We start from the raw sequence: 24,524 nt of genomic DNA on the forward strand, positions 1-24,524 counted from the left end.
TGTCCGGTAGGATGTAGCAGAAAATGAGAAATGTATATTTTGCCGTCCTCATGTACTCACTTCCTCGTAGAATGAATATAAAAAAAGCACTCCGTCTTCAGACCACGAGTGGCCTACCGGGACCATCCGACCGCCGTGTCATTCTCGGTGGAGGATGCGGATAGGAGGGGCGTGGGGTCAGCACACCGCTCTCCCGGTCGTTATGATGGTATTCTTGATCGAAGCCGCTACTATTCGGTCGAGTAGCTCCTCAATTGGCATCACGAGGCTGAGTGCACCCCGAAAAATGGCAACAGCGCATGGCGGCCTGGATGGTCACCCATCCAAGTGCCGACCACGCTCGACAGCGCTTAACTACGCTGATCTCACGGGAACCGGTGTATCCACTGCGGCAAGGCCGTTGCCCTCGTAGAATGAATATACTCACTGAAATTGGTAAGCCTTTGGATGACATAGTAAGTAATAAAGGAATGAATTCTGTACCCTTTTGAAAGCGAAAATATGTCATACGGACCTTAAAATGTTTGTTCTGTTAACTTCGAGGTTTCTAAAAATTAAACACATCAACGCAATATCAATAACACAATTATTTTCCATAAGAGGGAGATTAACCGGATCCTGCCATCACACACTTGGATTCCAGTTAGTAGAGTATGCCAGCGGGTTAAAAAGACGTTGGTATCCTAGGTACTGCCGTACCGAGGTGTTTTTTTACCGCTGTTCCGCACATATGTCTCTACGTCATCTGCATTACCTACGTGTCTAATTCTATAAATGACAGGAATAGTTTCATATGTGTTTTTAGACGGTGCAGTCTTATGCAGAGCGTCAAGAAGGTGTTACCCTTTAATGATACAATTACAAGCGTTCTTTTCTTTAACAAGCAGAATTGTACGCCCTTTAAGGAGATTGGCTCCTGCGTAACGTGACAGGCTGTTGAAATTTCAACTCCAGGCATTTTTTGTGCCGTCAAGTTGACATACCGTCAGATTTTTGTTGTTTTGGTCGAAACTCTTAGACCATTATGTTCCTATACGGTAGATTTTTGAACCTTGCCCACTGAATGCAAATTTCATGTGATAGTTCAATGGTCAGAGTTCGTCACATTTTCCATTTTTAATATACGCTAACGAGAACCCCACGTCTAAGCTCTTCATCAATTTGGAACATTATTCGTGTCGAAACGACGGTCTTCAACCGAGAAAGTCAATTTCTAGCTGGTCTTTCCTCGGTGACACATTCCTTATGTACGGCAAAAATATTTAGGGTGCCCTCGTAACAAAATTGGACTTGACACACATTTTCCGTCGTCTACAATAACATTACCTTCTGTCAAAAATTAAAAACGCAATATATATATTTCTCTCAAGCAACTTAAATAGCTAAAATTAACAGACAAAAACTCAATCAGTATACACTTTACAACTGACGCATCAAAACACAACGAAACGACCATATTAGTTATTACGCGAGGCAAAAATAACTGTACTATATAATTAACTTCATGTAAAACAGATGACGAGGAAGGCCACGTGGGAATAGAACACTGCTGTGGAGCGACTGACGAGGAGCGAAAGAGATTGTGTAATACGATTGCTGTACATGGCGCTCCTTCCACGCCCACCTCCCACTTCTCCTTCGTGACGTAGCTTCATGCCAGGAGACGACTGTCACTGTTTACGATTACGACTGTGCGTTCCGCAACGGCGCGACCGCTGCCCGCAGTTCGCAAGCAGAAGGCGGCCGCAGTCAGCGCCGTCAACTGGGCCGCGTGGTTCCCCGGATGCTACTGTTCGTGAGCTGACGTGCTCGCCTTCCCACTTCCGTTGTGCTGCTCGTCCGCCAGCGTTATGCAACAGCCGAGTCGCAAGCTGTGAAGCGCCGAGCTAAAACGCAGAGGCAGCTGTACTTCGTGACTCCTCGTTTGTTAAAAGGACCTTTGCGACGCGTCTCATTGCTTGGCCAGCAGAACTCAGTAATTCCGGAAGACGTAATCACCGGCACCGGAAGATGTTTCGTGACGTCAGGTACGTTTGGCTGCTGTTGCTTTACCATCACAGTTTTATTTTCTGGAAACAATTAACAGTGATCCAAAGACCTATTTGCGACACTTCGATATTACAAATGCAGAGAATTTCTTTGCGCAGAGATAACAAGGTGAAAATATAGGGTTGGAGTCATTCAGCTTCTGCACTGTGACTGAACTGTGTGGTCAAGCTCTTGGCAAGAACGTACGCTCCTATACACTAGGACTTTTGTTTCGATTTCCAGGGACACTGTGTTTGGGTTGGGTGGTGCTATGCTATTGTTCGCGGTGTTACGAATAAGTAATATTTGTTATTGTCGTTATTCGACAGCATCATTTATATTAAGAACTGCTCAGGAGACTTATTCATTTCAACTAGTCAAGTATTTACCGTTATATCTGAATGATTTATCTTGTAAATCTTGGAAATGTATACCGTCGTCGTTGTGACAAGATACGGATATATGAAATTAATAATCGACTATTATTATTGAGTCTAGATCCACTGGACATGCCACTACATTATGTTATAGATAGCAGAGAAACCGTCTCCCGAACATTCAGAACTTTTCATCCCCCTCAAACACTTTTCTTTCATGCTGTTTTGTCTAAAACTGACATGGTGAGACCATGGCTGTGTACAATTAGTGTAGGTTAATTCTTACAAAGAAGAAGACAGCAAACAGCCACTATTAATACTGCTATTTATTTAGGTAAATAGCGCCGTTACCGGTTTCGAACTGGCAAGTTCATCATCAGACGGCTGTGATAACATTTGTGTGTCGGACCACCTATTGCCCAGCGTAGAACCCAACAAGTCGTTGGAAGCCCCCTGCAGAAATATTGACCAATGTTGCATTTATAGCTGTCTGATGATGAACTTGAAAGTTCGAAACAGGTAACGGCGCTATTTACCTAAATAAATAGCAGTATTAAGTGGCTGGTTGCTGTTTTCTTCTTTGTAAGAATTAATCTACATTAACCGATATTTCAGTCTGTAAAATAGTGAAGTACAATCGTTTCACACAAATGTTATCACAGCCTACTCATTTTTAGATTTACTGCGTTCTTACGCAATTTGAAAGGCGACACAAGTACACTATTGCACAGTAGCAGTGTTTGTTCACCGTTCGCTGTAGAATATTTTCATGTTTTGTGAGAAGTTTAGTTATAGCTCGACGTCGTTTTGGGCGAACTGATTGTAGAGGAAGGTAACGTAGGGGAAGGCTGTAGCAATAGATGGTATCTCAAGGTCGATCGAACAGTTCATCGCGAGTATTGAACAACTGTGTCACAACTGCTTTTTCAAAAAGTCTTTAAATTGTTGGAAGGTAGATGATGATGAAGTAGAAATTTTCTTCTCGAGTCTCCCTCCACCCTTATACACTGACGCGCAACAGTCATGGAATACCTCCTAATATCGTGTCGGACCATTTATTGCCCAGCGTAGAACCCAACAAGTCGTTGGAAGCCCCCTGCAGAAATATTGACCCATGTTGCATCTATAGCCGTCCACAATTGCGAGGCGGCCCTTGTGGACGAGCGGTTCTAGGCGCTTCAGTCTGGAACCGCGCGACCGCTACGGTCGCAGGTTCGAGTCCTGCCTCGGGCCTGGATGTGTGTGATGTCCTTGGTTCGGTTTAAGTAGGTCTAAGTTCTAGGGGACTGATAGCCTCAGATGTTAAGTCCCATAGTGCTGACAGCCATTTGAACCATAATTGCGATAGTGTTTCTGGTGCAAGATTATGTACATGAACAGACCCTTCAATTATGTCCCATAAATGTTCGGTGGGATTCGTGTTGGGGGATGTGGGTGGCCAAATAACTTGCTCGAATTGTCCAGAATGTTCTTCAAACCAATCGTGAACAGTTACGGCACGGTGACCTGTTCCATTGTCATCCATAAAAATTCCTTAGTTGTTTCGGAACAGGAAATCCATGTATGGCTGAAATGGTCTCAGAGTAGCCCAACATAACCATTTCCAGTCAATGATCGGTTCATTTAGTCCAGAAGACAGCCCACACCATTATGAAGCCACCACCAGCTCGCACAGTGCCTTGTTGACAACTTGGGTCCATGGCTATGTGGAGTGTGCGCCATACTCGAACCCTACCATCAGGTCTTACCAACTGAAATCGGGGCTCATCTGACCAGGCCATGTTGTACATTTCAGCCATGCTGAAAAAATTATCGCACTGTTATACATGTAAATAACCCTAAAATTCATATAACCTTCACAAGACGTTAACATGTAATAAGAAAGGAAATAAATAAAACTTTGCTGAGGGCAGCACAGAAAGTGCTGATACATGTTTGGGTAAAATAAAACTAATCAAATGGTGTCTTACATAAGTTGGAATTTCTCTTCAATTTTTATACTGAAGAAGCAAAGAGCAAATACAGAAATTGAAAAGTGTACCATCATGTATTCGGATAAAATTTAAAATATAAATGGATAGGTGTGGTAACAGAAAACATGAAGGAATAAAGGAAGAAAATTCGCGACTCGAGAGTTTGTCTTGCAGAAAACCCCAAGAAGACTGGAGCAACTTTGTCTGACGAGCAGAAAAGAGCCCATTATGAGATAATGAATTTGATAGGAGCAAAACAAAACTCTGAAGATATCCCTTATTGTGCATCACATACCCCACCAGCGTTCACACTGGAATAATAATGATGATGATGATAGCCTTTATTAATCAGCTGGTGTCAAATCGCTGCTGCTACTGCGGTACTTACGGTGATGAAGCTATAAGGCTTTGTTCATTTTGTCGGCGAAACACTGATACTATCGTTTATCAGAACGAATAGGCAGTTAGCAAAACGAAAATTTACCGCCATTAGCTTGAACTCAGTCAAGCCATGACAAGTTGTAGTTGAGTGAAAACAAAACTTTGACTGCATGTGAATATAGGTTGTGGGCAAAATGAGAGCAACTCGTGTGGCGAAGCATCTTCAAGCACGTCGCCCAAGGAACTGCACTCGCAGATAGAAATAGCTCATTACAGGTTTTTAGCACGGTAGTGACTCGGCTCAGCAAGAGATAGTAACGGGCAAAATTGCGTCACTGCCCGGCCTCTTATGACTTCTGAAACTGTAAGAAAGCCCTCTGACTTGTTCTCTCAGAAAATTCTGAGTGTCGCTCCATTCTTATAGTTGGCATTTCTGACTTTTTTAAGTTTTTTATTACACAGAATTAACTAATGTTTTGACCATACTGCGCATTCGCATTTGTTATTTAGTTGTCGAATCGTTATACTAGATTCTTCGTACAAAGGTGTACACTGTGGATACATTGTCGTACTATTGCAAAACTCTTCAAACTAAATGCATCCATTATCCGTCTCTATAGGCATTGGAATCGGAAGAGGAGATGACGTTTCTACTATGTTTTACGGAGAAATCAGACAAAGGAAAATTTAAAATCTTCTTTCATAGTTATGTTAACCGTGCTGTTCGAATACTGTGAAGAGTATTAGAGTAACAGTACGAGAGGAATACGTTTGGGAAGGGGGCAAGTAATTGATATAAAACTGCAACACAAATGTTAATCAACTCAGTCCGCATTTTTAATGTCAACATACTTTTAGCATCCACACTGGATAAAGTGTAATTATTGGAGAGAAAAATAAATATCGTAGTGCTGAACTCACGTGTTCATAATAGAAGTCACAATATATCTGTGGAGTGTGCCTTCAACTTCATTAATAATTTGGAAAACAGATAAAACTGCAACATAGTGATGAACGAAAACTAAGGGCGGATAGATAAGCAGTTCTAGCACTGTGGCGCACTTAATGACATGGAGCGTTATATGGGGAAACGATGGTTGCTGTAGTAGTAGTTGTAGTTGCTGTTGTCCTGTTGATTCTTATTCACTGTTTTCCACTAAAAATGAAGTCTTAAATGTTTTTTAGGATTGATCAACATGATGCTTGAGATAAGTACAAGATATTTGTCCACCTCATTGGGCTACTTGTCAAAAAGCTACTTCCATTCAGAAACATGTTCAACAAAAATGCCTTATTGTTCTGGAATATCTTTTAGCACAAAGGCAAATTCGTGTATCTAGCAACATTCATCTGCCGATCTTTATTGGTATGCGTCTTCAGATATCAGCAGTCCATTTGCTGATTGGCCTGAATAGAGTATTTTGCGCACCTGTATTCTCAGTTTACACTCTGTAAATATCCTTGTAATTCAAAAGAAAAGATGGCCGCTGCTCTCCTTCCCGATGAGTTACAGCCCCCCCCACATACACACACCATCAATAAGTGGTCTGATATGCCACATTTCCATTTCTCATTTTTATCCAACACTACGTAAGCTCTGTCCATGTCGTCACCACAAGCATGGAAGTTTCATAATCTAAATAATTTGGGTCACAGTATAATGTAGCCTCATACCTGCTGCTGAAAACTCGTATTTACTTGAGCTTTGTCGATAACGATATCACTTGGTTTTGCTGTGTGTCGCAAGTATGTTACCTTGTCATGCGCCTTATCCTTCCACTAAACGAGGAAAACTATTTTGGAAAACGATAAGTTTAAATTTCACACAACTAAAGCAGGAATCACTAATTATGACCCAAACTAACACATTTTAATGTCATCATATAATCGTATTGTCACATATGAGCGATTCACGTGTTCTAATGACCTGTTTGTATTGACTTCTGCATAGTAGCTAGCTTCTATGTAATCCTCTAAGAGCTGTGGCACATTTCGAGAACTATCAACCCGACTTTGAGATAAACGCAGGATGACTCTCCCTCTCCCTCCCTCCCTCCCCCTCCCTCCCCCCTATCCGTATTGTCACCTCTCTCTCTCTCTCTCTCTCTCTCTCTCTCTCTCTCTCTCTCTCTCTCTCTCTCGCGCGCGCGCGCGCGCAATTTGTTTTCCTAAACAATTTCCTGTAGAGTCTAGACTGTAGACCCTTACATCATCGCATCAAAGCTATAATGGCTAATGGCTACGTCTAGTGCCCAATGCAAACTGCAAGAACCAGTATCTTTATTCAAACTAAAGCCGTACGTGGAAAGTGTGTTTCCAAGGGAACAAGTAGGGTCCAGTAGGGGTAGACGCATAAAGCAAACGTCAGATGGTTCGTGGAAAAAGCAGAGAATATGAGCAAGACTTATTTATTTGCTTTATAGACTACAGGAAAGCATTTGACTGTGTAAATCGCTCGAAAATGTGAGAAATACTAGGCTTCATGGGAATACCCGAGCACCATTATACAGCAAATCAAAAATGCACAAACACCAAGAAGCAGCAGTAAAAGTACAGGAAGAAGATATATAAAGTCTCGGTCCGGCACACAGTTTTAATCTGCCAGGAAGTTTCATATCAGCGCACACTGCGCTGCAGAGTGAAAAATTCTTTCGGAAACATTTCCGAGGCCGCGGCTAGGCAATGTCTCCGCAATATCCTTCCTTCCAGGAATGCAACTCAAGTTCCACAGAACTTCTATGAAGTTCGGAACGTAGGAGATGAGATAGTGGCGGAAGTAAAGCTGCGAGAACTGTTCGTTTGCCAGAGAATTCGTGTCTCGATCCGGCACACGGCTTTAATTTGCCAGGAAATTTAATTTACAGATGCTTTAGGGGTAGGGAAAGAGTCAGACAGGTGTGTGTACTATCTTTGTTTCTTTTCTGTTGGTATGGTGAATATGTAATGAGAACTGCAGGACTAACATAAATGAAAACTCGAAGTAAAATTGGGGGGGGGGGGGGGGGCACTTAATTGACAACTTAAGATATTAGGATGGCAGTGCACTTACAGTAGGCACTGAAGAAGTCATTAAAAGTAAGACGGGAAAACTACGAAAGTAAGTGAAACAGTTAGCCTAAGGCTAAATCTGAAGAAAACAAGAAGGTTGACAACAAGAATGAAGGCTAATAATGGCAACAGATGGAGATATCATCGAGAAAGTCGATAAACGTATATACTCGCAAGGGGAAAAAGGAACTACACACCAAGAAAGAGTCATCTGAATGGGACGGAAATCATCAGATGATATGTACATGTACAGACAAAGAAATGATTACACATTTAGAAAAATTGGATAATTTATTCAGGAGGAAGAGCTTCACAAACTGGCGTAGGTCCTGGTCCATATCCAAGCAGTTATTCGCCTTGACCCTGACTGATATAATTGTGCCGTGCGGGATTAGCCGAACAGTCATGGACTGTGCGGCTGGTCCCGGCGGAGGTTCGAGTCCTCCCTCGGGCATTGGTGTGTGTGTTTGTCCTTAGGATAATTTGGGTTCAGTAGTGTGTAAGCTTAGGGACTGATGACCTTACCAGTTAAGTCCCATAAGGTATCACACGCATTTGAACATTTTTGTGATATAATTGTTTGAGGGATATAGTTGCAAATTCTGTCCAATTGGCGCGTTAGATTGTCAAAATCCCGAGCTAGTTGGAGGGCGCTGCCTGTAATGCACCAGACGTTCTCAGTTGAGGTGAGATCGGGCGACCTTGCTGGCCAACGTAGGGTTTGGCAAGCACGAAGACAAGCAGTAGTAACTCTCGCCGTGTGCGGGCGGGCGGTATCTTGCTGAAATGTAAGCTCACAGTGGTTTGCCATGAACGACAAAAAACGGGATGTAGAATATCGTCGACGTACCGCTGTGCTGTAAGGGTGTCAGGGATGACAACCAAAGGGGTTCTGCTGGGAAAAGAAAGCGCACCCCAGACCATCACTCCTCGTTGTCGGGTTGTACAGCGTGCAACACTGAGGTCGGTATCCCACCGCTGTCCGGGCCGTCTCCAAACACGTTTTCGCTGGTCATCGAGGCTCAGTTCAAAGAGGGACTCGTCACTGAAGACAATTCTACCCACCACGTCAATGAGATTTAAGGCCGAAGACGTGTCTGGAGACGCCCCGAACTTCGGTGGGATACGGAAGTGACTGTAGCCCGTCATGCGGACCGACAACCAGGAGTTCCATTTCATTCCATAGCAGGACCCCATTGGTTGTCATCCACGGTACCCTTACAGCACAGCGGTACGATCGACGATATTCTATGCCCCGTTTTGTTGCCCGTAATGGGAAATCATTCTGGGAGTACATTTCAGCAAAGTAATGCCCACCCGCACATGGCGAGAGCTTCTACTGCTTGTCTTCGTGCTTGCCAAACCCTATCTTGGCCAGGGAGGTCACCAGATCTCTCCCCAATTGAGAACATTTGGAACATTGTGGGCAGGACCCTACAATCAATTCGGGATTTCGACGATCTAACACGTCAACTAAGCTGAATTTGGCACGATGTCCCCGACGAGTACATCCAACAACTGTATCAATAATAACTGCTTACATAAGGCCACAGATGAACCAACGTGTTGTTGACTTGCTCAGTTTGTGAAGCCCCACCTTTTGAATTAATCATCCATTTTTACCGACATTACAATCATTTGTTTGTACATGTACATCACATGTACTGATTTCCATCCCATTCGGACAATTCCTTGGTGGTGTGCCTTTTTTGTGTTAGAATGTATATTTAAAATCTAGGATAACAAAATGCAGCTCCTGCAATGAGGAAAGGGGGAGGATATAACTCGGAAAAGCTGCTACAATTAAATTAAGCAAGTTGCTAAGAAAACTGTCCCTATTGAACAAAATAAAAATGGCTGAAACTTTGATCTTTCTCGTAGTTTTGTACTGATTTGAGTTGTGGACAATAAAAAAAGTGGATCGCAAGAAAATCGATTCATTTAAAATGTGGGATTGGAGAAGGATCTGCATAATTTCATGGAGTCAAAAAGTAAAAAATAAGACAGTTCTATAAAAAATAAAGTCAAAAAATCTTTGGATGCCAATATACTATATATGAAATTAAGGTGCTTTGGGCTTATCATGAGACCACAAGACAACCTAGAAAAAGTTGTGATGCTCAGAAGAGCAGAAGGGCAAAGGTGTAGAGAAAAACCAAGGAGAAATGAGGTGGAGGCATCAAAGAAAGCACTGGCATAATCGTGGAAGAGCTGTGGAACAAAACAACGCCCAGCAGTGCGTGGAGGCCATCGATCATCATGTCACCAGAAGTTGGAGAAGACTTCATAGATAATAACACGCAACACAAAGAATGTAACGTCAAAATCAGGAATATTGGATCTAACGAAATTGATTGATTAGAGCACTGTTAGAGGGAGGGATGTCCGATTTGAGCTTACAGTCACTGTAGTTACATTAAAGAAGTTACGAAATTTTTCCTACCAACAATCGGAGAACTGAATGTTTATTTTTCGATTCATAGATAAATTATCGTGTTAAGTACCTTCTCTAGGAACTACTGTAAATAAATTGTTCGGTGAACCAAGCACATATCTAGTGACCATTTAACAAGAAACTGTTAAGTGGTGCGAGTTGTCACGGTTTCGTGTAATAAGCGCAGGAGCGTCACGGAGGCGCCAATGTAACCCCAGTGCCGGGGCTACAATAGAGGCGCTGAACGACACTGTGAAGTTTTCTCTTAAAATTTCGAGAACATACGTTCCAAGAATGGGCAGGCAACATATCACTGCGTCTCACGTACGTTTGACGAAACGACTATGACGGAAAAAATCAAAGAAATTCAGTTGTCTTCCATCGCATCATTTGCGAATGGAAAAGGGAGGAAATGATGGCGACACAGCGAAGTACCTTCTTCCACAAACGGTAAGGTGGTTTGCGGATTTCAGATGTGGATGTAAATGTGGAGATGTAGCTTGCGGCGTAAGGTGGGGTAAATATATACAGGGAGGAAATGTTTGTCTGATCCCGGACGGGACCAACCCCACGCGAAAATGTTTGTTTTTAAAATGTTCTGTTCTTCTTCATTAATTAAAAAGTAAATGGCTAATGGTGACGTTGTTAACTGTTTGTAATCTTACTCTCCCACACATCACTATAAAATTGTCTGTCTCTGCAAAAATTTTGAAAGCTTCGAGAGGCATAAGATATACAAAAGAAAAAATTTTCACTTATCTTCAGTTTCACTTATCTTCATTTTCTCTTATTTTACAGATAAATCCAGAAATAAATTTGATAATTAGCGTTAGATTGTGCAATTAATAATATGAATTTTAAGTATAACAGAATTTTCGTAATTTCAAATATTCCTAAAAGAAGAATAATTTTAACTGTACACGCAGAGTGTAACACATTAATTTCTTTGTATACATTTTAGTCTGAAATATAATACATAGTATACAAAAACATATGAAATTCTTTTAGTTAAACAACTGAGGTAATGTTGATCTATATAAGAATCGATAGTATAAATGGTATCGATTACTTCTATAAAAAAGATATGGTTAGAGGAGGGCGTCCCATTACATGTTGCTTCCACAAAAGTTCGACTCGTAAGGCCCGACGTGCTTCAGCACGAATAAAAAATTAAATAAAGCAAGAAAAACAGTGTTCATAGATAGGGCTTTCCAATGTGTGGCCGGATTTCAGAATATTGGCTTCGTCACTGTCCAGAGGCCCACCAATGCATCCGTCGCATTTAACCGTAAATGAAGGCAGTCACAAGTTCATTAAAATTTAGGCAGGAATTTGGGGTGAAACAATGTTCACTCTTCACAGGCTGTATTTATTCTAGAAAAACAAACGAAATATCCTTTCACACTATTCACCACAGTTTATTATTAAAATAACATTAGTCAGTGCGATAACCTAAGTAGGTCGGCCACCATCACGTCTCCGTTTAACATTCAGCGAAGTCACGAAAATTATTCAGAGTGCTTCAGCACGCTTCTAAGCTGAGGAGAACTAACGATATTCTTAACGGAAGAGCACTTCAAAATTAACTGCGTAACAGTGCACAGATGTTTAGACAAAGTCGACTAACCAATAGTATTCAGAGTCCAAACGCTGTACAGTGTTCTCAAACCCTTATCGATCGAGACTCGCGTAATACTTGCAAGTCCCAACCAACCATTCACGTGACGTGAATTTCTTTAAGTACGAACAAGCTAAAATTGTTTCAGAGTTATTCGCAATTGTCGTAGGCAAAACTTTTCCAGGTCCCGACCGAAAACTTAGAAAATATTTCAAATGGTTCAAATGGCTCTGAGCACTATGGGACTCAACTGCTGAGGTCATTAGTCCCCTAGAACTTAGAACTAGTTAAACCTAACTAACCTAAGGACATCACACACATCCATGCCCGAGGCAGGATTCGAACCTGCGACCGTAGCGGTCTCGTGGTTCCAGACTGCAGCGCCAGAACCGCGCGGCCACTTCGGCCGGCTAGAAAATATTTCATTTACACACACATACGAGGCGACTTCCAGCCGCACATAACGACCTGTCTGTAGGCGAGCTGCGCTCCAATTGAGTGCAGAAATCTGTGTCGCGCGAAAATGGCCGCCAGACGTCAGGCTCCCACTGAATGTGAATCAAGCTCAAGTATCCCCCCTGCGGGTCCGGGGTAAGAATAGGCCCGAGGTATTCCTGCCTGTCGTAAGAGGCGACTAAAAGGAGTTTCAACCGTTTCGGCCTTCCATGTGATGGTCCCCCTTGGGGTTTGATCTCCATTTTTCAAAATTCTACAGAAGTACGAGCCTTTTGGGGAAGGACACCTTACGTGGTGTACCACTGGTTCCAAGTGCACTAAGACCTTGGCACTCAGCATTGCACCGGCGTTGTAACCATACCCACTATTCCTCAAATTGGGCCTAAACGCCTGATGGGTTGTCCAAGTTACGCCCATAGTGCATCTCCATCTGCACCAGCGATCATGATGGACTTTCCATGGCACCAGAAATCCAGCACGGTAGCCAGCCCGTTGTGGTGGGGTCGTCATGTACCCTCTAGGTTGTAGCCCCCTGACAACACAGGGATCGTACTGCCGATACCTGAGCTGCACCCTCCCCACGTCGGCCAAGGAGTAGATGCCCGTCTCCTTGGGGCATCAGGACTCCCGGCAATGGTCATCCTGCCAGGTGGCCCTTGCTGCGGCTGGGTGGCGCCCGTGGGGAGAGCCCCTGGTCGGAGTGGGTGGTATCGGGGCGGACGTTTCGCAGATGAAACGTCAACACGTATCAGGTCGCTCTGCGGCCGAGTCTTTAAAAAGAAAAGGTACCGTTTCTAGTTCTGGTTCTCCTGCCCTTTCCCCCTTGGCCACTCCATGGGAGGAGGGACAGGCCCGCCGGCTTGGGGCGAAGTGCTTTCCCCGCTATTTGGTCTGTTCTCGAACCGATGGGGGGACATTCGCCACCTCCAAGCCCATGTTCTTTGTTCAGCACATTGAGGACATCTTCGGGGAAATCGAGGCTCTCAGCAAGATGCGTTCAGGGTCCGTTCTTATCAAGACCACCTCCGCCACACAGTCGGCGGCGCTCCAGGCGTGCGACCGCCTAGGGGACATCCCAGTATCCATTGTCCCACATCTGGCACTAAATAGAACGCAGGGGGTTATTTTTCATCGTGACCTCCTGCTACAATCTGATGAGGAGCTCAGGGCCAACCTGGAGCGCCGAGGCGTGCATTTCGTCCGGCGAGTCCAGCGCGGCCCCAAAGACCGTCGCATCGACACCGGGGCCCTTATCCTCGCCTTCGAGGGGGACGTTCTCCCGGAGAAGGTAAAGGTGATGTGCTACCGGTGTGACGTGCGACCTTACGTCCCGCCTCCTATGCGCTGTTTTAGGTGTTTGCGCTTTGGGCACATGTCTTCACGGTGTGAGGCTGAGCCCCTTTGTGGCGATTGCGGACGTCCTCTTCGTGAGGAACATACATGCACCCCACCACCTCGGTGCATTAATTGTCCTGGCGTCCACTCGCCTAGATCCTCAGACTGCCCCGCATATCAGAAGGAGAAGAAGATACAAGAAATCAAAACTTTGGATCAGCTCTCTTATTCTGAGGCCAGGAAGAAGTATGACCGCCTCCATCCCGTGCCATTGACCACTTCGTTTGCCTCAGTTGTGTCCACTCCTTCCGCGGTATCCTCACCCCTATCCTGTCCCCCCTCCGCCTCCTCCGCCCATCAGGGGGCTCTGCCTCCGCCTCCCAAATCCCTCCCTTCCAAATCCTCCTCCCCCGTGGCCCCCACCCCCTCTGCCCCAGGGGCCACCCTTCCTCCTCCTCCTGCCCCCACGCCACCTGAGAAGCGATCCTCTTCTCAGGCGTCCATCGGGGAAACGTTCCGGACCCCAGCTTCCGAGGTCCGGCGTTCCAAAACGGACCCCGTGCGTGAGGACCTTCTTTGGGTCCAGCCCACCATCCCTGTGCCTCCTCGGCCTTCCAAGAAGGCCTCCAAGAAGAAGTCTCTCTCCCCCTCTCCACCCCGGCGCGTTTCGTCTGACGCTCCATCCGTGAGTCGCTGCTCCCGGCCGTCCTCAGTTTCGCCGGGACGCTCTGCTGCCAGGCGCTCAGCTGGCCTTTCGTCGGCAAACGATGCTGCCCCTCCTACACAACCAAGGACAGCGGCCGCAGCTGGCGACGAGTCGATGGAACCGGATCCGCCTCCCGTCGGTTGTAGCGTTGTTCCCTCGCAACCTGGCCCTCCGCGGCCGTCGAGGTGACCAGCTCTTCCCCCGTCTCGTTCCCCCAACTTTTTGACTAGCGATGGCGTTGTTTCATTGGAACATAAGAGGTATTCGATCTAATCGGGAGGAATTACAACTGCTCCTCCGCCTGCACTGTCCGCTCGTCCTTGGTCTCCAGGAAACCAAGTTGCGCCCGACTGACCTTATTGCCTTTACCCACTATACCTCGGAGCGGTATGACCTCACCCCCGTGGACGGTGTCCCAGCTCATGGTGGGGTCATGTTGCTCATTCGGGACGATGTCTATTACCATCCCATCCCATTGACCACCCCACTCCAAGCAATAGCTGTCCGCATTACTCTTTCTGCTTTTACTTTTTCAGTTTGTACCATCTACACTCCACCGTCATTTGCTGTAAGTCGGGCTGACATGATGCACCTGATCGTTCAGCTTCCCCCGCCGTTTTTATTGTTTGGCGACTTCAATGCCCATCATCCCCTTTGGGGCTCTCCTGCATCCTGTCAAAGAGGCTCACTCTTGGCGGATGTCTTCAACCATCTCAATCTTGTCTGCCTCAATACTGGCGCCCCGACTTTCCTCTCAGACTCTACTCATACCTACTCCCACTTGTACCTCTCGATCTGTTCTACCACTCTTGCCCGTCGGTTCGAGTGGTATGTCCTTTCTGACACCTATTCGAGCGACCACTTCCCCTGTGTCGTTCGTCTCCTGCACCACACCCCATCCCCACGTCCTTCGAGCTGGAACATACTGAAAGCTGACTGGGGACTTTACTCCTCCCTGGCGACCTTTGCGGACCACGATTTTCCCAGTTGTGACAGTCAGGTCGAATACCTCACGGCTGTTATCATCAATGCTGCCGAACGTTCCATTCCTCGTACTACTTCTTCTTCACGTCGCGTTTCCGTCCCCTGGTGGAACGAGGCTTGTAGGGACGCTATCCGTGCTCGACGACGTGCTTTACGCACCTTTCGCCGCCATCCTACGTTGGCGAATTGTATTGAATACAAACGACTCCGAGCGCAATGCCGTAGAGTCATCAAAGACAGCAAAAAAGCTTGTTGGGTCTCTTTCACCAGCTCCTTTAACAGTTTTACTCCCTCTTCCGTCGTTTGGGGTAGCCTGCGCCGGCTGTCGGGCATTAAGGCCCACTCCTCGGTACCTGGCCTGACCTCAGGTAATGAGGTCCTTGTTGATCCTGTGGCTGTCTCCAACGCCTTTGGCCGCTTTTTCGCGGAGGTTTCAAGCTCCGCCCATTACCATCCAGCCTTCCTTCCCAGGAAAGAGGCAGAAGAGGCTCGGCGACCTTCCTTCCACTCGCTGAATCTGGAAACTTATAATGCCCCCTTTACTATGCGGGAACTCGAACGTGCGCTTGCACTGTCCCGGTCCTCTGCTCCGGGGCCCGATGCCATTCACGTTCAGATGCTGGCACACCTTTCTCCGGCGGGCAAAAGCTTCCTTCTTCGTACCTACAATCGCGTCTGGACCGAAGGTCAAGTCCCCATGCGTTGGCGTGACGCCGTAGTTGTTCCTATACCCAAACCCGGGAATGATAGACACCTTCCTTCTAGTTACCGCCCCATTTCTCTTACAAGCTGTGTCTGTAAGGTGATGGAGCGCATGGTTAATGCTCGGTTAGTCTGGATTCTTGAATCTGGACGGCTACTTACTAATGTCCAATGCGGCTTTCGTCGCCGCCGCTCCGCTGTTGACCACCTTGTGACCTTGTCGACATTCATCATGAACAACTTTTTGCGAAGGCGCCAAACGGTAGCCGTGTTCTTCGACTTGGAGAAGGCTTATGATACCTGTTGGAGAGGAGGTATCCTCCGCACGATGCACAGGTGGGGCCTACGCGGTCGACTGCCCCTTTTTATTGATTCCTTTTTAACGGATCGAAAGTTTAGGGTACGTGTGGGTTCCGTATTGTCCGACGTCTTCCTCCAGGAGAACGGAGTGCCTCAGGGCTCCGTCTTGAGCGTAGCCCTTTTTGCCATCGCGATCAATCCAATTATGGATTGCATTCCACCTAATGTCTCAGGCTCTCTCTTTGTCGATGACTTCGCGATCTACTGCAGTGCCCAGAGAACATGCCTCCTGGAGCGCTGCCTTCAGCATTGTCTAGACAGCCTCTACTCATGGAGCGTGGCAAATGGCTTCCGGTTCTCTGAAGAGAAGACGGTTTGTATCAACTTTTGGCGATATAAAGCGTTCCTTCCGCCATCCTTACATCTCGGTCCCGTTGTTCTCCCATTCGTGGACACAACTAAGTTTCTAGGGCTCACGTTGGACAGTAAACTGTGTTGGTCTCCACATGTCTCTTATTTGGCGGCCCGTTGTACACGTTCCCTTAATGTCCTCAGAGTTCTTAGCGGTTCATCTTGGGGAGCGGATCGCACTGTCCTGCTTCGCTTGTATCGGTCCATAGTCCGATCGAAGCTGGATTATGGGAGCTTCGTCTACTCGTCCGCTCGGCCATCCCTCTTACGCCGGCTCAACTCCATCCACCATCGGGGGATACGTCTTGCGACCGGAGCCTTCTACACTAGTCCTGTCGAGAGTCTTTATGCTGAAGCTGCCGAGTTACCATTGAACTACCGGCGCGACGTACTGCTGTGTCGGTATGCCTGCCGGCTGTTGTCTATGCCCGACCACCCCTCTTACAAGTCCTTCTTCGCCGATTCCCTCGACCGTCAGTACGGGTTGTATGTGTCTGCCCTGCTGCCCCCCGGAGTCCGCTTCCGTCGCCTGCTTCGACAATTGGATTTTGCCCTCCCTACCACCTTCAGAGAGGGTGAGAGCCCGACACCACCTTGGCTCCAGGCTCCGGTTCGTATTTATCTCGACCTCAGCTCACTCCCGAAGGAGGGTACTTCGGCTGCAGTGTATTGCTCACGGTTTGTCGAACCTCGTGCTCGACTTGCCGGTCACACCTTTATTTACACCGATGGCTCCAAAACTGACGATGGTGTCGGCTGTGCCTTTGTTTGGGGCCGCCACCTTTAAATACCGGCTCCTCGACCAATGTTCCAGCTTTACGGCCGAGCTTTTTGCTCTCCATCAGGCCGTTCAGTATGCCCGCCGCCACCGCCATTCATCGTATGTACTCTGCTCTGACTCACTCAGTGCTCTTCAGAGCCTTGGAGCTCCCTATCCGGTCCATCCCTTGATTCAACGGATACAGCAGTCCCTCCATTCTTTCGCTGATAATGGTGGTTCTGTCAGCTTTCTGTGGGTTCCCGGACATGTAGGAGTGCCTGGGAATGAGGCTGCGGAAGCTGCAGCCAAGGCTGCAGTCCTCCTGCCTCGGCCAGCCTCCCATTGTGTCCCGTCATCTGACGTTCGTGGGGCATGTATGTAAGAGGCTTGTGTCGTTGTGGTGGGATGCTTGGTCATCCCTCCAAGGAAACAAGCTCCGGGCAGTAAAAACGCTCCCAACTGCTTGGACAACATCCTCCCGACCATCTCGGCGCGAGGAGGTCCTTCTGACCAGGCTGCGGATTGGGCATTGCCGGTTTAGCCACCGCTACCTGCTCTCCGGTGACCCAGCCCCGCAGTGCCCTTGTGGTCAGGCGTTAACAGTGCGCCATGTTTTATTGTCGTGTCCCCGTTTTAGTCAATTTCGTGTTGTCCTGTCCCTGCCATCTATTTTACCGGATGTTTTAGCTGATGACGCTCGAGCAGCTGCTCGTATTCTGCGTTTTATAACTTTAACTGGCTTGTCCAAAGACATTTAACCTTTTTACTTATTTTATCTGCATATTTGTCAGGTCCTTCTGGTGTCCCCCCATCCCCTTGAGTTTTACCAGATTCCATGTGCTCTCACAACAGTGACTGGGCGCTAATGACCTCAGCAGTTGAGCGCCCTTAAACCCAAAAAAAAAAAAAAAAAAAAACTCAAGTATTTCCGACATTCAAAAACGTGTATAAATTTAATGTTATGTTGACATCATCAACTTTTCACTGCTACTCTTAGTTTTCATGTAGCTTTAATGGTGTACACGAAAAATAGTTTTCTTGCGTGTATGGTGCCATCTTGTGTCGTTATGTCAGTAATAAATATTAAACAATTAAACCAATTACAGTCATAATCCCGTAGTTACCTCTATTTGCTAATGCTGCCGCTACCTTTACTGTTACATGTTTCATTTGCCAGAAAATTCGCTTTTTGATGTGCAGGAAATACATTCCAGACTGTAGTTTGAAAGACGAAATATTTGCAGAAAATCTGTTGAAACGGTTCGACAGTGCTCACTACATTTGTCTGAATAGCTTAAGGCGTTAGTGAGTTATTAATTTTTAAAGATCGTTTTCTATCCTAAACAGTTAACAATATCTTTTAAACTAAATCTTGTAGTGGAGGTGTATCTTCACTCACACACTCCTCTAATTTTTTCTTTAAAACCATGTGATTGGGCGCTCTGTCACTGCCACTGTCTGTTCAGTTTTTATTTAGAGTTTCCCTTATTTCATAGCTTCTTTATTCAGTTAGTTCAGCCAATAGCGGCTAACCGCGCTTGACATCTCAAACGGTCGGGTTTTCCCCACCGTGTTTTCCGAGTGTCAGGCTAGCTGACCTGCAGTCAGGATTTCTCGTACTTTCAGCTCCGCCCATAGCTCGTCAAAGGTGCCGCCACCTCTTCACCACGCCGCGAAGCTCGTCCAGTCTAGCATAATCCAGAACTGTCAAACGTCGCTCTCCTGGGGCCCTATCCTGTACCTTTCCGCCATTTTGCCGATCGGTTCGGTACGCGACCGTACTGAACGGTCTTGTTTTGAAAGGAGAGCCCCACCATTATTCTGTAAGCGATGCCGAAAAGTCCTAGCGAACCGAAACGCTTTTGTCAGTTCTCCTCGCGTCTACCAATCAAAAGCAATCTGCCTCATATCCGCGCATGCGCACTGAAGCGCCACAGCGGCACGAACTCGAAGCGGCTAACAGCTGACACAGGCACGCTATTCTTCACAGTACCGAAGTGTGGTTAGAGTGCGTAATATTGTTCAAATTTCGCTGACCATGTGCTTTCATGAATGCGTGATAACGATAGAATGTTGACTGTGTTCTGGAATCTGTCATAAATACATTACGTCATTTTATTCTCGTTCACATCGACGTCTTGTTTTATATTTTACGTTACGAAATATGAGTTACGAATGGAGTGTAGTACCACAGTGTACAAATACATGTATAGAAACACTCGAAAAATTAGTCATTTTTTTATTTCCCTCGTTCCTTTGTTGCTTCAAAATTCGTGGAGGTACGTTCCGTCTTTGCAACTAATTGAAGGCAGTTTGTTTATTGCCATACGCGTTTTGCTTCTTTTATTCGTGAAGATTGCCATATGCGATTCGCTTCTTTTATTCTTGAAGATGCTTCACAAATAAAAGAAGCGAAATGCGTATTGCAATAAACGAACTGCCCTCAATTAGTTGCATAGACGGAACACATCTCCACCAACCCGAAACTTTGGGAGTGTCAAACAATAAGACGACGCATAGAATGAGGCTGTAACTCGCTCCTAGAGATCCAAATGATGAAGTAGCCTACTGTCCTGTACGATACATCAACGATTTGGTTCATAAAAACAAAATGTTGAAAAAACGCCTTTCCGAGAGCAGTGCAGCTATAAAAGTTCGTTGTAGTGTATAACATGCATCTGATGAATTAAAATATCTCGTATATGGTGGTATAGTTTGAAAATATTGTGGCAGAAATCTTTCATTTCTGTCTAGTGTTGTTAAGGATTCTATTTCAGAAAAATACTTGTGACAAGCTACATTATAAAGACGATTGCTGCTAGTTTCATTCGCAGTAATTTATGTTGTGCTCTTAGATTCCTGTCTGACCACATTCTCGGAAATGACTACATATTCAGAAAAAAATGGTGAATTATTTGTGACAAGAATAAGTATAAATGTCACTGTCAGTTGTTCCATGTACAGCAATTTCATCTTTCGTTTCTTAAACATTTGGAAGTCACGAAATCGAAGATACTCGTTGCTGATAACGCGCTCTGTTACGTGTAAATGACAACGAATATTTCAGAACAATGCTTAACTTTGACGATTAACGAAATCCTAGAAATTGTTACAAACACGAAGAGGAAACAAAATATTTCTGAACCCAGCGTTATCCTTTGACACGGCAGTTTGTTGCCTTACCCACTGTGCTACTACTAAGCGCTTGCCTGCAGCGCTATATTTCACGTAACTCCAGCCGAGAGAGACGCAGGCTGACTTTGTTGCCGAACAATGCGGGCGTAAGCCGCAAATGCATGGAATTTGGAAGGTTTCCTCTATCAGGCTTCAAAAAATTCCTTTGCATTGTTACTTAAAAGTATTAAACGCGTTTCAATAATTAATAAGAAAACCATTTGCGGAAAAAAGTACGCCAAGTCACTACAAAAATGGTTCAAATGGCTCTGAGCACTATGGGACTTAACATCTATGGTCATCAGTCCCCTAGAACTTAGAACTACTTAAACCTAACTAACCTAAGGACATCACACACATCCATGCCCGAGGCAGGATTCGAACCTGCGACCGTAGCAGTCGCGCGGCTCCGGACTGAGCGCCTAGAATCGCTGGACCACCGCGGCCGGCCAAGTCACTACTAATTTCAGCAAACACTCATGTGATATACGTAAGCAGAGCCGACCTTTTGAAATTTAATGATTTTTTTAAACTCTTAATTACGTAAAAATAACCGGTATTTTGTTCGAATATTGACCGAAACTGTTTTTTATGCTATAATCATTCACATACCGATCGGTATGAACGATACGGAATAGGGCCCCTAGCGTCACACCACCTGCCGACTCGGCTGCCACTTGCCAGTGTCATGATAATTCGTGCGCAAACAGTCGCGCTTGTTGTTAAAGTTTTTCATATGCAATTTCAGGATGCAACTTCTCAAGCTCGTAGGTTTTAAATTTGTCGCAACGACAGTGGCTGACAGAAATCGAAAGGTGGTGTGGCAGCTTTCTTTTGTTAATTGGTCAAGCAATGAAGCACGTCATTTTTCAGTGATACACAGGAATTTTGGCAGCAACACGGCACAGTAGATTCTCCGCAGAAATCAGCTATTTATTTGAAACAAGTTGAACATGCAAATTACATGTGCACTTTTAGTTCCACTATAACAGCTATCAGATTAAGTGAGAGTACAAGTAAACATCAAATACAGATAAGCCGAGAGGTTCGTACAGGGTGTTCGGAAATTCTCGTTACCAACTTCTAGGACTTATAGATGGGAGTGAGTATACAGGGTATTCATTTTAACTGAAGACATTGAAATATCTCGAAAACTACACTTCTGATAAAAACAGTTATAGTTCTAGTTTGTTTGTCTAGGAAGGGACATCCAACGATACCACAGTCGAACCGCCACTGCACTCTGTGCGTGAATGGTGGGGGGGGGGGGGGGGCAACTTTGCAATCTTCATTGGGGACCCCCATTTTTTATTTCAGATATTCAGGGGTCATTGAGTAGCATGTCGTAAATTACGATTGTGCACTCATTTCTATTGCCAACGGCCTTGCCGCAGTGGTAACACCGGTACCCGTTAGATCAGAGAAGTTAAGCACTGTCGGGCTGGGCTAGCACTTGGATGGGTGACCATCCGGTCTGCCGAGCGCTGTTGGCATGCGGGGTGCACTCAACCCTTGTGAGGCGAACTGAGGAGCTACTTGATGGAGAAGTAGCGGCTTCGGTCTCGGAAACTGACACACGGCCAGGAGAGCGGTGTGCTGACCACTTGCCCCTCCATATCCGCATCCAGTAAGGCCTTGGTCTGAGGATGACACGGCGGCCGGTCGGTTCCGTTGGGCCTTAATGGCCTGTTCGAGAGGAGTTTAATTTTTACTAATTTCTATTGCTTCGATTACAGCGCCATGTGTGGCGCAACGAAGAAAATGCTTCAGACAAAACGTATGTAGATTTTGCCGTAGAATCGTAATCTGCAATAAACAACGCGGGTTACCATTGAAGATTTCAAAATTCTCACCCCCCCCCCCCCCCCGTCACCCACGCACGGGTTTACGGGTTTGGATACTGGGTCGAGTGTGGGATCATTGGATGTCCCCCTTCGAGACAAATAAATTGTAATTATAACCTTTTTTAACCCGGTTGTAGTTTTCGAGATATTTCAATGTCTTCTGTTAAAATGAACACCCTGCATAATATTTTGAATAGGAACCCAAGTCGGGAAACGTACCCTTTCCGTTCTACGACGGTTTCAATTCAGATGTGTAACGCGTCCACGTGTGCTGATGGAAAGAGTGAAGTCGCAGAGTTGCTTGACCTGGTGAGCAATGGTATAAACGGGATGATGTGTAATCCTATGGACTGCTTGTTGAGGGGTCGTATGCAGAGTTTAATTTACGAGATACGTGCAGAGACAGAGGAAGATATGCTGGCTCGAGTTCTGGCCGCTACACAAGAAACTGAAGAGACACCAGGCGGAATGGAGAGTGCTTCATGGATACAAAGTCTGTAACAACGTTGGTGGTCGTCACGTCGAGCTTTTGTTGTAATTCATCAGTACTGTTCTGTACTTTATAGTATGCTGGGTTCATTTTAGTTTTGGAATAACATAAACATGTAATGTTAAAGAGTTAATACAAAAAAAAATGTGCTTAAGCGATAAATGGATGTTTAATTATGTGAATTTATCCCTGTTGACCCCAGCTCGAATTTGCTATGTTAAAGAGCGTAGGTACTTGTTAAACTAGCTGAAGTTCAGTGCTTAACCCGAACAGACAGAGCCAGGGAAAATTTAGATTTATATCCAAGGCTAATTGAATTGACGGAGGTAGATTTACGGAGTAACGCTTGATTGTTACACCGGCTACACTAGGGTACCGCAATGTCATTAATTTGTTAACTTAATAAGGGACACAACATAAACGGCACTGCAGTGAAGTACTACACTTGAGGGACAGTGAGACACTATATTGAAAATAATGATTCTGAAAGGGCCCTTATTATAATTTTGTTTCTTTCGCAGTTAAGAAACATGACTTTTTATTCTGAAAAATATATCAGCTTTAAAGTAGGAAACTGATGAAAAAGAAAACAAAACAATATAAATTCCAAACAATTTCGTCGTCGCAAATCACAATTTATACAGAAAACGCTCGAAATGTGTTCCTGCAATATTGGTACAAAATTGATACTTCGGAAGAAATGATTGGCGTACACCATCGAAAAATTTCTGGTGTTTGCGAATAATACCCAGGCTTATAAAATTCTTGCGAACAGCTCATTGATATAACCCTACAGACAACTCATGTTAATTTGCGGGATCCGCGACCTCTCGTGCCCTACGAGTGCTTTGGTCGAATGTCGCCTGTCCACCAGAGTGAAGTGCGACATGTCCTTCATCGTCTGTAGCGAGCAGCACGGATAACTGACACTCAGAAATTGTGAACAATTATGTCCATTTAACCCGGAAGTAGTCAAGCCTATTTTTTGTTCTGTTACTTCTCGCGTGGTGTACTATGGACGCCACCCTCCTGATTCGCACTCTAGGACTAAAATTATGTAAGTGCGGCAGTTTATGGTTATTGTAGACATAAAGTGAGTTTAGTTTGTAAAAAAAAAAAAAAAAAAAAAAAAAAAAAAAAAAAAAAGAGTTCAGCAAAGAAAGGTTCAATAATTAAACATAATATAAAGCAAAAGTGTAAATCGCAACTTTACCACACTAGGCAAGGCCAAGAGAGAGCAACCCAGTTTCTCCAAAGAATAAGCAAAAATGGAGAAGTGATGCATGCAGTACAGCAACGCGAGTATTTAAGAGCTAATCGGGAGTTGAGGCGGAATTTCCGGATAACTTCTCATCGACAATTCCTATCCAGTCGTTGACTAAAAGTCTTTCCTGGAGGCTCTCGAATGTGATGAGCATTTTCCTACGCTCACTGATCAAAGTTGTCGGAGTTGAATTCTCCTTCCTTAGTGAAAATAGCAGATTCCATAATGAAGATGAATTA

The 24,524-nt window shown here is 45.3% G+C and overlaps 1 protein-coding gene across 1 annotated transcript in view; it reads left to right on the plus strand.

Annotated features, from left to right (window-relative positions):
* Positions 1–1,958: 1,958 nt before the first annotated feature.
* The window catches only part of LOC126248228 (HEAT repeat-containing protein 5B), a 250,516-nt gene continuing 227,950 nt past the window's right edge, over positions 1,959–24,524 (plus strand). The window contains exon 1 of the mRNA XM_049949054.1: positions 1,959–2,027. Within this exon, the coding sequence (XP_049805011.1) occupies positions 2,011–2,027 (17 nt within the window). The 5' untranslated portion in view covers positions 1,959–2,010. The remainder of the gene's footprint in view (positions 2,028–24,524) is intronic.

The sequence above is a fragment of the Schistocerca nitens genome, chromosome 3 (assembly GCF_023898315.1).
Source record: "Schistocerca nitens isolate TAMUIC-IGC-003100 chromosome 3, iqSchNite1.1, whole genome shotgun sequence".
Taxonomy (NCBI): domain Eukaryota; kingdom Metazoa; phylum Arthropoda; class Insecta; order Orthoptera; family Acrididae; genus Schistocerca; species Schistocerca nitens.